This window comes from Paracoccidioides lutzii (assembly GCF_000150705.2).
Source record: "Paracoccidioides lutzii Pb01 unplaced genomic scaffold supercont2.3, whole genome shotgun sequence".
Classification (NCBI taxonomy): domain Eukaryota; kingdom Fungi; phylum Ascomycota; class Eurotiomycetes; order Onygenales; family Ajellomycetaceae; genus Paracoccidioides; species Paracoccidioides lutzii.
The window spans coordinates 304,097-318,460 of record NW_015440949.1 but is presented as its reverse complement, the minus strand read 5'-3'; the positions used below and the strand labels follow the sequence as shown (position 1 = coordinate 318,460).

General features: G+C 46.3%; 3 protein-coding genes across 3 annotated transcripts; 1 reads left to right on the top strand and 2 right to left on the bottom strand.

The window, feature by feature from the left end:
- Positions 1-136: 136 nt before the first annotated feature.
- PAAG_01413 (40S ribosomal protein S17) lies at positions 137-835 on the bottom strand (the record flags this gene model as incomplete). The annotated part of the gene is made up of 4 exons (XM_002796359.2): positions 137-220; positions 310-507; positions 592-717; positions 815-835. 4 exons carry the CDS (start codon positions 833-835, stop codon positions 137-139), a joined length of 429 nt encoding a protein of 142 aa, XP_002796405.1.
- A 676-nt stretch (positions 836-1,511) lies between these two features.
- PAAG_01412 (hypothetical protein) lies at positions 1,512-2,885 on the bottom strand (the record flags this gene model as incomplete). Its single annotated transcript, XM_002796358.2, has 1 exon — positions 1,512-2,885. The coding sequence occupies one exon, from the start codon at positions 2,883-2,885 to the stop codon at positions 1,512-1,514; it is 1,374 nt and encodes a 457-aa protein (XP_002796404.1).
- Positions 2,886-6,514: 3,629 nt separating this feature from the next.
- Positions 6,515-13,918, top strand: PAAG_01410 (phosphatidylinositol 3-kinase tor2; the record flags this gene model as incomplete). The annotated part of the gene is made up of 5 exons (XM_002796356.2): positions 6,515-6,641; positions 6,722-7,673; positions 7,738-8,117; positions 8,182-13,460; positions 13,532-13,918. The coding sequence occupies 5 exons, from the start codon at positions 6,515-6,517 to the stop codon at positions 13,916-13,918; spliced, it is 7,125 nt and encodes a 2,374-aa protein (XP_002796402.1).
- Positions 13,919-14,364: the final 446 nt, after the last annotated feature.

Sequence of the window (14,364 nt, the reverse complement as noted above, 5' to 3'; positions counted from 1 at the left end):
CAAAAGCTGCACCATTTATTCTTTTCTTGGTTTGATCCGTCCGTCCCGCCCGTCCTCATATGGGTGAGATACAAGGTTAAAATAACGCCTTCCATTATTGCATTGCCAAAATTAAGTGAAAATGAAACAAGCAAGTTTAGCGGGCACCTCCAAAGCGACGAGGGCGGTTTTCGCTCTGCTGTTGGGTAACGGGGACGACGTTGACCTTGAGGGCATCGAACTACATATCCGAGAAAAAGTGAGAAAGTTGAGAAACGAACAACCCCACGCCAGTACAAAAGAAAACTTCTTGCAGAAAAATCGACTTACACCGAGGCTCTTGAGCAGATCCTTGGTATCAGCATCAACATCCAACTGTCCACTCTCGGTCTGCGAGACGTCCAAAGCGGAGATCTCGGGCACATATTGATCCTTGCGCTCACGCTCCTCCTCCTGCAGCTTGAAGGAGATACCACGGACGGGACCGCGCTGGATACGTTTCATCAGGTGTGTAGTATATCCAGCAATCTGAACGCATACTAATTAGAATCTCAAAATTCCTCTAGAATTCCTCGAGCTGGCCAACCCCCAGGTGAACTGTTGACAACGAACCTTGTTGCGCAGACGCTTGGAGGCAATGATAGCTATCTCATCACATATGCGCTTGTTGGTCTCAAAATCGAGGGTAAGCTTGGGATAGTACCGCTCGATGATGACCTTGGCGGATTTCTTGACGGTCTAATTTTTATGGGACGGGCCTGGTTAGCAAACCCAGTTCTTGTACTTTGTATCTTGGCTGTAAAAAATTGCATTTGCGGTTTTAATGCTTCCTTACCTTAGTCCGAACACGACCCATTTTGGCGGTTTGTTGGTGTGCTTGTTGGGTTCGAGAGAGTGAAGACGGCGACGTAGAGAGGAGGGACGAAAGAAAAGTGGTGGAGTTGGATTTCGCATTCCTTTTTTTCGGGTTGCGCCTATTCGCTTAGTTAATTGTGTGGAGCTCAGCCCTAGATCACGTGATATCAAATTTCCCCTGAATAACTCTCAAGATATCACCACGATCTATAAGAGCAGAAGTGATTAGACGGGTCAAAAAATTACATAACAAAATCAAAGTAATATACAGTTGCCCCGGATCCGCTGGTGGCCATCCACCCAACTTTACTAACAGGCCGACATGTGGCTTAAGCAAGGCTGAGCGGACGGGAAGCCCTGTTTTCCACTTGACAATTTTAGCAACGCTGCTTAAATTAATCAACAACGAAATTGAGCAAAATGATAGTATAGAAGACAACGTGTTCAGGGCAGGATTTTAGAAATGAGTATCACCAACCCAAGAGGAAGGCCACTGGAAAGTATTATATAGTTATATAGCTAAATAGAGAAAAGAAAATAACTCCAATTGCAAAGTAATTTACAGGGGATAATTCAGGATATGGTTCAACTTCATGCGATCTACATCCGCCATCCACCTCTCTTCTAATGTACAAGACAGCTGTATCAAAAGATCAAAAAGATCAAAAGAAGTCTGTTTAGACTCTCTTCTCCCGGATAATGTCGAACATTTTATGAACGTTGCCATCCCTTCCAGCCGCTGCACTGGAAGGCGAAGTTAACTCAGCATATGTCCGCTGAGGGCCATGCACGTAGTCCGCAAGCGGCTCAGCTGGTTCAGGAAGGGCTCCATACAGCGCTTTGGGCGTATCCGCCGCCCGATTGGTAGAAAGAGAAATCTTGCCTTCAGAAGTGATGGATGCACTTACAGGATGGACCCAGTATTTCGACCCTCCTGGGATATCAGGATCAAAGTCCGAAATACCTCCAGGTCCATTTTGCTCTCTGAACGCGTGGGAGTTGACGTCCTCTGCCACTATACCTCCTACAGCAACGACGGCTTTATAGGCAGTTCCCCTGTATCGGCGCTTGGGCCTTAGGATACGCGCTTGGAATGGTCGGGAAAATTTTTGTGGACCAACAACCGGGTGGTTGTCGATTTGTGCACCTGTTCGTAGGTAAGATAATCCGGCTGAAGGGTGGGTCTTGGGAGGTCCCTGGCGGCCATACACCGAGGAAGATGCTTCGGAGGGTGCAGAACTCCAGCTGCTGAGATGGATACGGTGATTCGGTTTCTGAGGAGCGGGAGGAAGATCCAAAAACTTGGAGATAATCGGCCCTAGTGCCGTAGGGTCGGCTCTCAGGCTTCTCAGGGCTGTATAGAACTCCTCGTTGCTGATCTCTTGGGGTTTCTGTAAATCATCTAGGTTCTTTCCTTCCTCTCGGGCTTTGCGTCTTGCTTCGGCCAATTTTCCCTCTGCAACCAGTTTCCGAAGCTTCATCATAAATTCTGGCTTCCGGCGACGGACAGAGGCCAGATACCTATCGAATTCAATATTTGTTTGGCCGGCTAACCAGGGTCCTCTGAATCTGAATCGTTTTGAATCAGGAGATTCTGATTTGATACTCTCATGTGTATTATCGATTTTGCTTTCGAAGACACTCTCCCGTCTCCCACCGCCCATCTGTGCCGCAACTCCAGTGTCTTTAGGCAGCACGATTGGAAGGTTGAGTTCCTGCCACTTCGCTAGGGTCTTGATGTGATCTCCAGCCGACTCGAAATCCGTGATATGCTCGAACGTGTCGAGCGCATTGATGCGGACAACGGGGGTTGATGAGCTCTGTATCGTGGACTTTGCCGGCAGCGGTCGCTTGAGGCCCCAATCGCCCCTTGCTAATGAAGAATCCGGGGTTACAATTGCTGCACGGATAGGATAAGGAAGGGTGGCTGTATCGGATTCGGCTATCGGGCCAGAGGATACGGCTTGTGGTGGCGGAGCGAGTGTTGGCGGGAGTGCAAATAGGCGAGATTTGCGAAGCAAATTCGATGTTGGGGAGAACCTAGCTGCCATTGTTGTTGTCCTCAGTGCTTTTCGAAACCTGCCAACAGTAACAGGTAGTTCTGTCTACTACCCCCAAAATGCAAAATCCAAGCGAAGGATGTTTAGGGATGGGTGAAGATTTTCTTACGGTTGCCTACACAAACCACAAGCGCAGAGTTTATCGCAATATTTTGACACCAAACTGGACGTGGATAATATTATTGCTGCTGTTGCTTTATTTTTATTGCTTCCCAGAAATTACCAACATGGGATATGGTGAATTTAAAGGAGCTCAAAGGGTTTATTTATTGTCCCTTTTCAAAAATGTCAACCACGAGAGTCCCAGTGTAAGGTAGTCACTCACATGTATCTCACTCAAGCGTGTAATCCCCCAGGCAATTTCTCTGCAAATCTATATCTGATATACATTAAGACTAAGTCTGCACAACAGGTTTTTCTAATTCCAGAAAGAAACATGAAGGGGGATTCCAAGATAGACTCTATTAACCGTCTCTGTCGGTTTCTCTATAGAGGTTAGAGTAGACGCAGACATTTTGGAAGATACATATTATCTTTGGTCAGCTCTCATATTTTAAGTTAGAATCTGGACAGGAGTCCAAGCGTCTACAGATGATTAACTGGGCAGGGATCTTCAGGGTCTTGAAGATACCTAGTCCTTAACCCCGCCTTCTACTCTCCTCGGTGGCTTTACGTCCATCATACTAACAATCTAGTTATTCTCGAGCCAAGATCATACCAGGCTCGAAAGATACAAAAGGTTATCTGATCGGTGCAGAGAAAGATGTGCTTCTTACCTCAACCTGCTTTCAAGTTACTGGAACTAAGGCTTTAGTGAGCGATGGTCGTACGTGAATATTCTGAGCCAGGAATCTTTTCTGTAGTTAGTTGAAAGAAAAGTTCTTCATTGCGCCCTGAGCTAACATCCCATTTCTTTACTCGTCTAAAAGTGAGGCACAATTAAGCGTGCTCTTTTTGCCAGGTGGTTTATGATCTCTTACTGGCTCCTGATTGCCAGTTGAACTTTGGGGTGGGGGGGGGGGGGGGGGGAAGCAAGCGACGCGAACTGTGCCTCTCCTCCAGATGAGGATATAACTGCTGCTTACCTAGGTACATACTCAATGTGCCCTTGATCCTTTGATCTTCTGATACCTTGTCCTATGCTTCTTTTCATAACTTTCGCTTACCCCGAGTTGCTTTTCGGGTTAGACGAGAGCACTTTTTGAAATGCCGCTGGCAAAGCTCGAATGGTTTGATGACATTCTTGATCATTTCACCGCGCCACGGCTGACTCAGATTTGAACCTTCTATGAAACACCACCTGACAGCCGAGACGCCATACTCCATCTCCCTCGACACTGTTAAACCGTTGCAATGCAGCCATGAGATCGAAGGCTTGCTTCGAATGCTCATCTCCAGCGGGATACTTTCTCCGTATCCAAGCCTTCTGTCATAGTAGCAGGACAAGAATTCCCTGGGAGCAGAAATTGCAGCCGTTAAATTCCATGGTTGGTGCAGATGGGAGATTGAGTGGGAAATCTTGACGAATGAAAATTTCTGCATACGGGATGCTGAATCCGTCCTCAGATGGAAAGTACAGTACGTCCATCTTGGTAAGTCCACTTCGAAACCATGGAGTGAGCGGTAGCCGTGAGACGGATGAGGGGAGGAGTAATGCAATAAAATACCTTTTCTCTACTTCCGGTCTTTGATATCAGTGGTCAAAAGATGGTCTAGTGTCAAAGGGACGCCGCCATCATTGGGCTTCTTCCACTTTCTGAAGGGATGTATGTGAAACTTTTCATCATGCCCGATGATTCCTAATTTTGGGCATAATGGTGCTCGGGGCTGTGAATACTACTTTCTTTCGCGTTGCTGGGATAAATGGTACCGAATAACTGGCAACGACCGTACATGACGTTGGTTGTGGCTGGTTGGGGCGCTTAGTAGACTTCTGCGTATAAACGCGATCGACATTGGTCCACGCCGCAGCTCCCTCCAAGGACCAGGAAGGACTGCTTTGATTGGAGGGCGGCATAAACATGAGAATAACTTTGAAGTATTTATCTATAGCGTCCTATGTTCGAGCCGAAGGCTGATGAATGGTGGAATTGGCAGGAACATCTCCACACGTCATGGAAGGCTTTGAGAATAATATATCACATTTCTTCCAGGCCTTTTTGAACGCGTCCTCTAAGTTGGGAGTCTTCACAGTGTCCCTCTGGAATGCGCTCTGAGGTGCGGAAAACTTGTCACAACTTGTCACAATAGTCAAGTAGTTTCTCCAGGCGCTCGTTGTACTCCTTAAGCTGGTTGAAGAACTCATTCCTAATAGGTTGTCCCAAACTGAACTTCAATCGGAACATTTTTTACTCAACTTCCGATTTGACAGAAGTCATCGAAGCATATTTTTCCACTGGTTGGGACATCCTGGTCGCTTCGGCTGCTTTGTGCTAGGTAGGGCAGGCTTGTTTTGGAGTGTGGCATCATCAAATGAAAGCCCTTTCCTAAACTCTAGTGCTTTTTCATTCATCTTTCCAATGACATCCATGTACATGCTGTATGATTCCTAGAGCGGCTCCTACAATTTACTCTGCAAGGTTGTATCACTCCATTCTTTCGCACCGGGATTACAAGCTGGTTGAGGTTGAGAAGATATATGAGCGCACATTACAAGGAATGGAGAATTCGCGACGACCAAATTGTCCAACTACTCTTACTGCTGTCTATGCCCTTATGGATCTCTATAGAGATATGGGGAGGATGGAGTAAGCTGAGGAGATGTACCGGAAAGCACGAAAAGCTATAAATCAAATCCAACTGGCCTCGAATTCATTGCGGTTCATACACCAAAATATCACTTGGATGAAGAAGGCGAAGAGAAGTTGTATCAGAAAGAACTGAAAGAATAAGAGAAGACATGGGTATCAAATGACTCTTCTACATCTTGTATGTTGTTAACCGACTTGAGATTTCTTGGAAATGGAGTATGAGAAGGATCGCATCAAGCTGAACATGAAAGCAGTAGATGAAAAGAATAAGGGTGAAAACGAAAATGATTGCTACGGATAACTAACCACAGAGATCAGAAGCAGACTTTCTCAATATTTCTCCAACCCAGTGGAAACTCATAAGACCATCTTATCTTAATCGATATCTAAATTGCCTAATGCTTTCCTGAACTTTAGCACTAGCACTAGTAAGAAAATCACACTCAGCTACTCGAATATGCAGCAATTAATCAGTTTGGTAAAAGGACTGTTATAACTAGTTATACGCAACACCGGCAGAGCAATTAACTACCTAACTGAAAGTATTGCGAATAGAAATGGACTGTAATCCATTCTTAATGCTTCTGACAGGATATAGAATATCTCGTTAAGACCAGTTAACTGGAGAAACTCGGTTACGATCTCATAACTCTACTTGCAAGGTTCCGGTGGGCAGCCCGCAGATGCCCAGAGAATCCAGCAGTCACGGGATTTAAGCCTCACCAAAATTCCAACCAAGACAAGAACTACCACAACGACCAACCTCCCATCTCCCATTGTAGAGTGCAATATACATCGATGAATATTCACCTATATCCAGCTTCCATGAGGCGGTTAACACATGCTGCCTCCACAAACTGATCGCCCGTCATGGCGCAGGTACCTTCGGGAACAGACGCAACCCAGCGGATTTTCCATGACCTTAAGTCCAAGCATGAAGAAACACGCTCCCGTGCTTCCTTCGAGCTCCATGAGAATGTTGCCGCTGCCTCTAGAGGTACTGTTCAACCCGTTCACCCACTCTTCAATTCGGGTTGAAGCGATGACATGTGCTAACATCTATTGCACCATTTCTAGAGCTACCACCGGACAAGTTCATCGAATACTACAATGCGGTATCCCAGCGTATCGCTCAATTTGTTGTTACTGGCAATGACGTAAACGAGAAGATCGGTGGCCTCCTGGCCCTCGACAGGTTGATAGATTTTGATGGCGTAGATGCTGCTCAAAAAACGACACGATTTGCAAGCTATCTGCGGAGTGCACTTCGCAGCAACGACAGCACCGTCCTAGTCTATGCTGCGCGTTCACTTGGCCGTCTGGCAAAACCCGGCGGTGCATTGACGGCAGAATTGGTAGAAAGCGAAATACAATCTGCTATGGAATGGCTGCAGTCAGAAAGGCAGGAAAACAGGCGTTTTGCTGCTGTTCTAGTGATCCGGGAACTTGCGAAGGGATCCCCCACTTTGCTCTACGGCTTTGTGCCGCAGATATTCGAGCTTATCTGGGTGGCACTGCGTGACCAAAAGGTTCTGATTAGAGAGACATCTGCTCAGGCCGTTAGCGAATGCTTCGAAATTCTGGCTGCAAGAGATTTCCAAGTCCGTCAGCAGTGGTTTGGTCGGATATATGAAGAATGTTTGCTAGGACTGAGATCAAGCAATGTAGATTGGATTCACGGCTCGCTTCTGACCTTGAGGGAGCTCCTGTTGAAGGGCGCTATGTTCATGAACGAGCATTACCGAAATGCCTGTGAAATTGTCCTTCGCCTCAAGGATCACCGTGAGCCGAAGATTCGAATACAAATTGTCCTTACCATCCCGATTCTCGCATCTTATGCACCTCTAGAATTCACCAACATATATTTACACAGATTTATGATATATCTACAGGCACAGCTAAAGAGGGAGAAGGAGAGAAATGCTGCCTTCATTGCCATCGGAAAAATCGCGAATGCCGTTGGAAATTCTATTGCACAGTTTCTTGATGGGATTATTGTCTATATCCGGGAAGGACTGACAATGAAAGCGTGAGAAACCCAAAAGATCTCATTCTGTGATTGATAAAAGGCTAACTCCGCTGCATTTCTTTAGTCGTAACCGTGCTGCGGTCGATGAAGGTCCGATGTTTGAGTGCATAAGCATGCTGTCTTTAGCTGTTGGACAAACCCTCAGCAAATACATGGAAGCCTTATTGGATCCAATCTTTGCATGCGGTCTGAGCGAATCTCTCACACAGGCTTTGGTAGATATGGCGCATTATATCCCTCCCATTAAGGCAACGATTCAAGAAAAACTGCTTGATATGTTAAGCATAGTCCTATGTGGAACCCCATTTAGGCCCCTTGGGTGCCCTGAAAACCGCCCTCCCCCAATGCCCTCCTTTGCAAAAGATTATGGACCTTTCCTGCAAGAACCAACTGATAGCGAAATTGCTCTTGCATTACATACGCTCGGCAGTTTTGATTTCTCTGGTAAGTTCATATTCCTTTTTTATCTTTCTCTAAAATTTACTGGCTTATTTGCTGATTTTCCTAGGGCATATTTTAAACGAATTTGTCCGCGACGTTGCTATTACATTTGTCAATAATGACAACCCGGAAATCCGTAAAGCGTCAGCCTTAACATGTTGTCAACTATTCGTCAGCGACCCAATTCTTAATCAAAAGAGCAGCCACTCCATCCAGGTAGTTGGTGAGGTTGTCGACACTCTCCTCACTGTTGGTGTCGGAGACCCTGATCCAGATATTCGACGAATTGTCCTGGAGTCCTTGGATAAGAAATTTGACAGTCACTTGGCCAAACCTGAAAGTGTTCGATGCCTTTTCCTGGCCGTGAACGATGAAGTATTTCCCGTTCGGGAAGCCGCAATTAGTATCATCGGCCGCCTGTCCGGCGTCAATCCAGCATACGTTTTCCCTCCGTTAAGAAAACTGCTGGTGAACCTGTTGACTGGACTTAGCTTTGCTACCACATCCCGACAAAAGGAAGAAAGCGCCCAGCTAATTAGCCTGTTCGTTGCGAATGCTACGAAGCTTGTTCGATCGTATGTTGACCCTATGGTGACTGCTCTATTTCCGAAAACAACAGATCCCAATCCAGGAGTGGCGGCGACAACTTTGAAGGCCATCGGAGAGCTTGCAACAGTTGGGGGAGAGGATATGAGGCAATATTTACCGCAACTCATGCCCATTATCCTGGATGCACTTCAGGATCTATCGTGCCAATCCAAAAGAGAAGCAGCGCTACGAACCCTGGGGCAGCTTGCAAGTAACGCAGGATATGTCATCGAGCCCTACCTTGAATATCCCCACCTTCTTGCTGTTCTTATCAATATTGTTAAAACTGAACAAACTGGGTCTCTTAGGAAAGAGACCATAAAGCTGCTAGGTATTATCGGTGCTTTGGATCCGTATAAACACCAGCAAATAAGTGAATCGGTACCAGATATACATCATATCAATGAAGTCCAGCGGGTATCAGACGTGTCCCTTATTATGCAAGGCCTGACGCCCTCTAACGAAGAGTACTATCCCACCATTGTTATCAACACCCTGCTCCAAAATATTCTCAACGAGAGTTCTCTCGCCCAATATCACTCAGCTGTTATCGATGCTATTGTGACGATATTCAAGACCCTGGGATTGAAGTGTGTTCCGTTCTTGGGGCAAATTATCCCTGCCTTCGTATTAGTTATTAGGAGTACTCCGACTAGTCGTCTTGAATCTTACTTCAACCAACTAGCAATCCTAGTGACCATCGTGAGGCAACACATCCGTGCCTTCCTGCCAGAAATAATCGAGGTCATTCGTGAATTCTGGGATTCCTCTTACCAAGTCCAAGCGACGATATTGTCACTTATCGAGGCAATTGCAAAGTCACTGGAGGGGGAATTCAAGAAATACTTGGCTGGCCTGATCCCACTTATGCTTGACACGTTAGATAAGGATATCACACCAAGACGTCAACCCTCAGAAAGAATTTTGCACACATTTCTTATATTCGGCTCTAGTGGAGAGGAATACATGCATTTGATCGCCCCGGCTATTGTTCGCTTATTTGATAAAAGCCAGAGTCCCTCCGGAATTCGAAAGTCCGCCATTGAAACTCTGGGGAAACTCTCTCGCCAGGTTAACGTATCTGACTTCTCGTCTCTTATGATACATCCACTGTCAAGGGTGATCGCAGGCACCGATCGTACCCTTCGGCAGGCGGCGCTGGATTGTGTCTGCACGCTCATATTCCAACTCGGCCAGGACTTCAACAACTATATCCAGCTTATCAACAAAACCATTTCAGCCCACCAAATTAGTCATCACAATTATCAAATTCTAGTTTCGAAACTACAGAAAGGAGATCCTTTGCCTCAGGATCTGAACCCGGATGAGCACTATAGCACCCTTGGCGATGATTCTACGTTCGCTGATGTCGGCCAGAAGAAGATTCTAGTTAATCAGCAGCATTTGAAGAATGCATGGGACGCGTCTCAAAAATCGACACGAGAGGATTGGCAAGAGTGGATTCGACGATTCAGTGTTGAACTACTTAAGGAATCTCCATCTCACGCTCTTCGGGCGTGCGCCAGTTTAGCCGGAATATACCAGCCTCTTGCGAAAGATCTTTTCAATGCCGCTTTTGTCTCGTGCTGGACGGAACTGTATGACCAATACCAGGAAGAGCTCGTTCGTTCAATAGACATGGCCCTTACCTCACAGAATATTCCCCCCGAGATCTTACAGATCCTCCTCAATCTTGCAGAGTTTATGGAACATGACGACAAGGCGCTTCATATCGATATTCGAACCCTTGGAAAATATGCTGGTAAATGTCACGCATTTGCTAAAGCTCTTCATTATAAGGAATTGGAATTCGAACAAGACCAAAATTCCGGCGCTGTGGAAGCCTTAATCAGCATCAATAATCAACTCCAGCAATCAGATGCTGCTATTGGAATACTTCGGAAGGCTCAGGCTTACAGAGATGTTGAGCTAAAGGAAACATGGTTTGTCAAATTGCAGCGCTGGGAAGAAGCTCTTGCTGCGTATAAGAGGCGCGAGCTGATCGACCCAGATTCATTCGATGTCACAATGGGAAAGATGAGGTGTTTGCATGCCTTAGGTGAATGGAAAATGCTCTCCGATCTTGCTCAGGAAAAGTGGAACCACGCCTCCAACGAACATCGAAAGGCGATGGCGCCTCTTGCAGCGGGGGCGGCATGGGGTCGTGGTCAATGGGAACTTATGGATTCGTATATTAGCGTGATGAAAGAACAAACCCCGGACCGATCATTCTTTGGCGCCATACTTGCTATCCATAACCGCAAGTTCGACGAAGCGGCAATGTTCATTGAAAAAGCGCGAAATGGCCTAGATACCGAGCTGTCTGCCTTACTGGGAGAGTCTTATAACCGTGCCTACAATGTCGTTGTCCGTGTCCAAATGCTTGCAGAACTTGAGGAAATCATCATATATAAGCAGAATGATGACGATCCCGAAAAGCAAGAAGCTATGAAAGAAACATGGAATAAACGACTCCTAGGTTGTCAGCAAAATGTTGAGGTATGGCAGCGAATGCTGAAAGTCAGAGCCTTGGTTATATCCCCTCGCGAAAATCTCGATATGTGGATAAAATTTGCAAACTTGTGTCGTAAATCAAATCGCATGGGTCTTGCAGACCGCTCTCTCAGCTCATTAGAAGGTGGCGAACTCGGGACACCTCCAGAGGTTGCTTATGCTCGACTGAAGTATGAATGGGCTGCTGGACGCCAAAAGGAGGCACTTCAGATGCTAAGAGACTTTACTATTGGGTTGACAGAAGAATTCGCTAGATACAATGCTGCCCTTGTTGCTCATAGCGAGCATGCGCCTGCGGACAGACCTGGTCTCGTTAATGGTATTAGTGATCATCCGGAATTAGCTCTCACACGCCAGCATATTGGTGACGTAGGTAAGTTCCGACGATTACTCGCTAAAAGTCATCTTAAACAAGGCGAATGGCAAACAGCGCTGCAGAGAGGTGATTGGACTTCCGAGGGTGTACGTGATGTTTTGAACTCGTATTCAGCGGCAACACAATATAACCGCGATTCGTACAAAGCATGGCATGCCTGGGCGCTGGCAAATTTTGAAGTTGTGAACGCGTTGAGCACTCAGACGAATCGGGAAACGGTTGTTCCCCATCACATTGTTCTCGAACATGTCATTCCCGCCATTCGAGGATTCTTCCGCTCCATCGCTTTATCGTCCACCAGTTCATTGCAAGATACTCTGAGGCTTCTCACGCTCTGGTTCACCCATGGTGGTGATGCCGAAGTTAGCGGCGTCGTATCTGAAGGGTTCTCTTCAGTTATTGTTGATACGTGGCTCGAGGTTACTCCACAACTTATTGCACGCATCAACCAACCAAATGCCCGAGTCCGTGGAGCTGTCCATCGATTACTCGCAGAAGTCGGAAAAGCTCACCCACAAGCTCTGGTTTATCCATTGACTGTTGCAACGATGTCAAACGTCGTCAGACGATCTCAATCAGCCTCTCATATTATGGACAGCATGAGGCAGCATAGCCCGCGACTGGTTGAACAGGCAGAAATCGTCAGCCACGAATTGATTCGTGTCGCAGTCCTCTGGCATGAGCTTTGGCATGAGGGTTTGGAGGAAGCATCTCGATTATATTTTGGAGATCACAATGTCGAAGGCATGTTCGCGACATTAGCTCCTTTGCATGACATGCTTGACAAAGGTGCTGAGACGCTTAGAGAAGTGTCCTTTGCCCAAGCATTTGGCCGTGACCTTGCTGAGGCCAAGCATTTCTGTCTTCTCTACCGCGACTCAGGAGTAATAGGTGACCTCAACCAAGCGTGGGATCTCTACTACACTGTCTTCCGAAAGATTGCGCGACAACTGCCCCAACTGCAGTCGCTTGACTTGAAGTACGTCTCTCCCAAATTAAAAGACGCTGTCGATCTCGAACTGGCTGTTCCTGGCACCTATCAAAGTGGCAAGCCCGTCATCAGAATCATGAGCTTTGATCCAGTGTCCATTGTTTTGCAGACGAAGAAGCGACCACGCAAGATGACATTGAAAGGTAGCGACGGAAATTCTTATATGTATGCTCTTAAGGGGCACGAAGATATCCGTCAGGATGAGCGCGTTATGCAACTTTTCGGACTAGTTAATACGCTCCTTGATCATGATAGTGAGAGTTTCAAGCGTCATTTGACAATTCAACGTTTCCCTGCTATTCCGTTATCACAGAACTCCGGTCTAATTGGCTGGGTATCAAACACGGATACATTGCATGCTTTAATCAAAGAGTACCGTGAAAGTCGCCGAATTTTGCTTAATATTGAGCATCGTATCATGCTTCAGATGGCACCTGATTATGACAACTTAACCCTCATGCAAAAAGTTGAAGTATTCGGATATGCCATGGACAACACAACCGGAAAAGATCTGTATCGCGTCCTTTGGCTTAAGAGCAAGAGCTCTGAATCGTGGCTAGAGAGACGAACAAACTACACCAGATCCCTTGGTGTTATGTCAATGGTTGGATATATCCTTGGCCTGGGTGATCGCCATCCATCAAATCTTCTACTTGAGCGGATTACCGGCAAAATCGTGCATATTGATTTCGGTGACTGCTTTGAAATCGCCATGCATCGTGAAAAATACCCTGAACGCGTTCCATTCCGTCTTACACGAATGCTCACGTTCGCTATGGAGGTTAGCAACATTGAGGGCAGTTATCACATAACATGTGAGGCTGTAATGCGGGTGATCCGAGAAAATAAGGAGTCATTGATGGCCGTGTTAGAAGCCGTAAGTGCTCCACTGGAAACTCTCTTCATCACTTATGATAAAAGATATAGATTGCTAACATCCATCTCTAGTTCATCCACGATCCACTCATAAACTGGCGCCTGGGTGCTCGAGAATCACCTGCGCGTCCGTCATTCGCTGCTGACCGCCGCCAGTCCGTTGTCGAGGAAATAAACATGGACCATCCAGTGCAACCAAGCAATTTCTCCCGTCGACGCCCATCCATTCTTGAAGGTGGTATTCTAGATGCGCAACAGGGTGTTCCCAACGAAGCCCGAGAAGTACAGAATGCCCGAGCGCTCCAGGTCCTTTCACGGGTCAAGGAAAAGTTGACAGGCCGCGATTTTAAGTCAACGGAGGAGCTCAATGTCTCGGACCAGGTGGACAAATTGCTGGTCCAAGCTACGAGCGTGGAGAATCTGTGTCAGCATTATATTGGATGGTGTAGTTTTTGGTGATTATTCCTATCTCTTGATATGCATGTAGACATGTAGATGTATGGTGGGTTGGAAACTCGCAGTTCCCTATTTTTCTTCCTGATCTCACTATCTTCTCTCTCTCATGGGTATGTCTGGCAAGTTATTCGTTTCTTCCCATCATATCTGTCTCATCATGCTTATCTGCCAATGTCAGTTGATGGTGTACGCATATCTAGCCAACCTTTGTTTTCTAAAGTCCACCTTGACCCCTCATTCTAGTTATCCCAATAATGATGATACCCCCTTTTCTAGTTCCATACAGCGATAGCTAGCTTCCGTTAGCCTTTTGTATTCTCTGATTATTATATGACATACTTGCTAATTTTACTTGGTTAGCAGCTGAGCTGTATCATGTTAATGAAATTAAGCCAAGGAAAAAGTGGATTTAACGATATGAGCAGCTATACAGGGGTTTAACGCCAGCT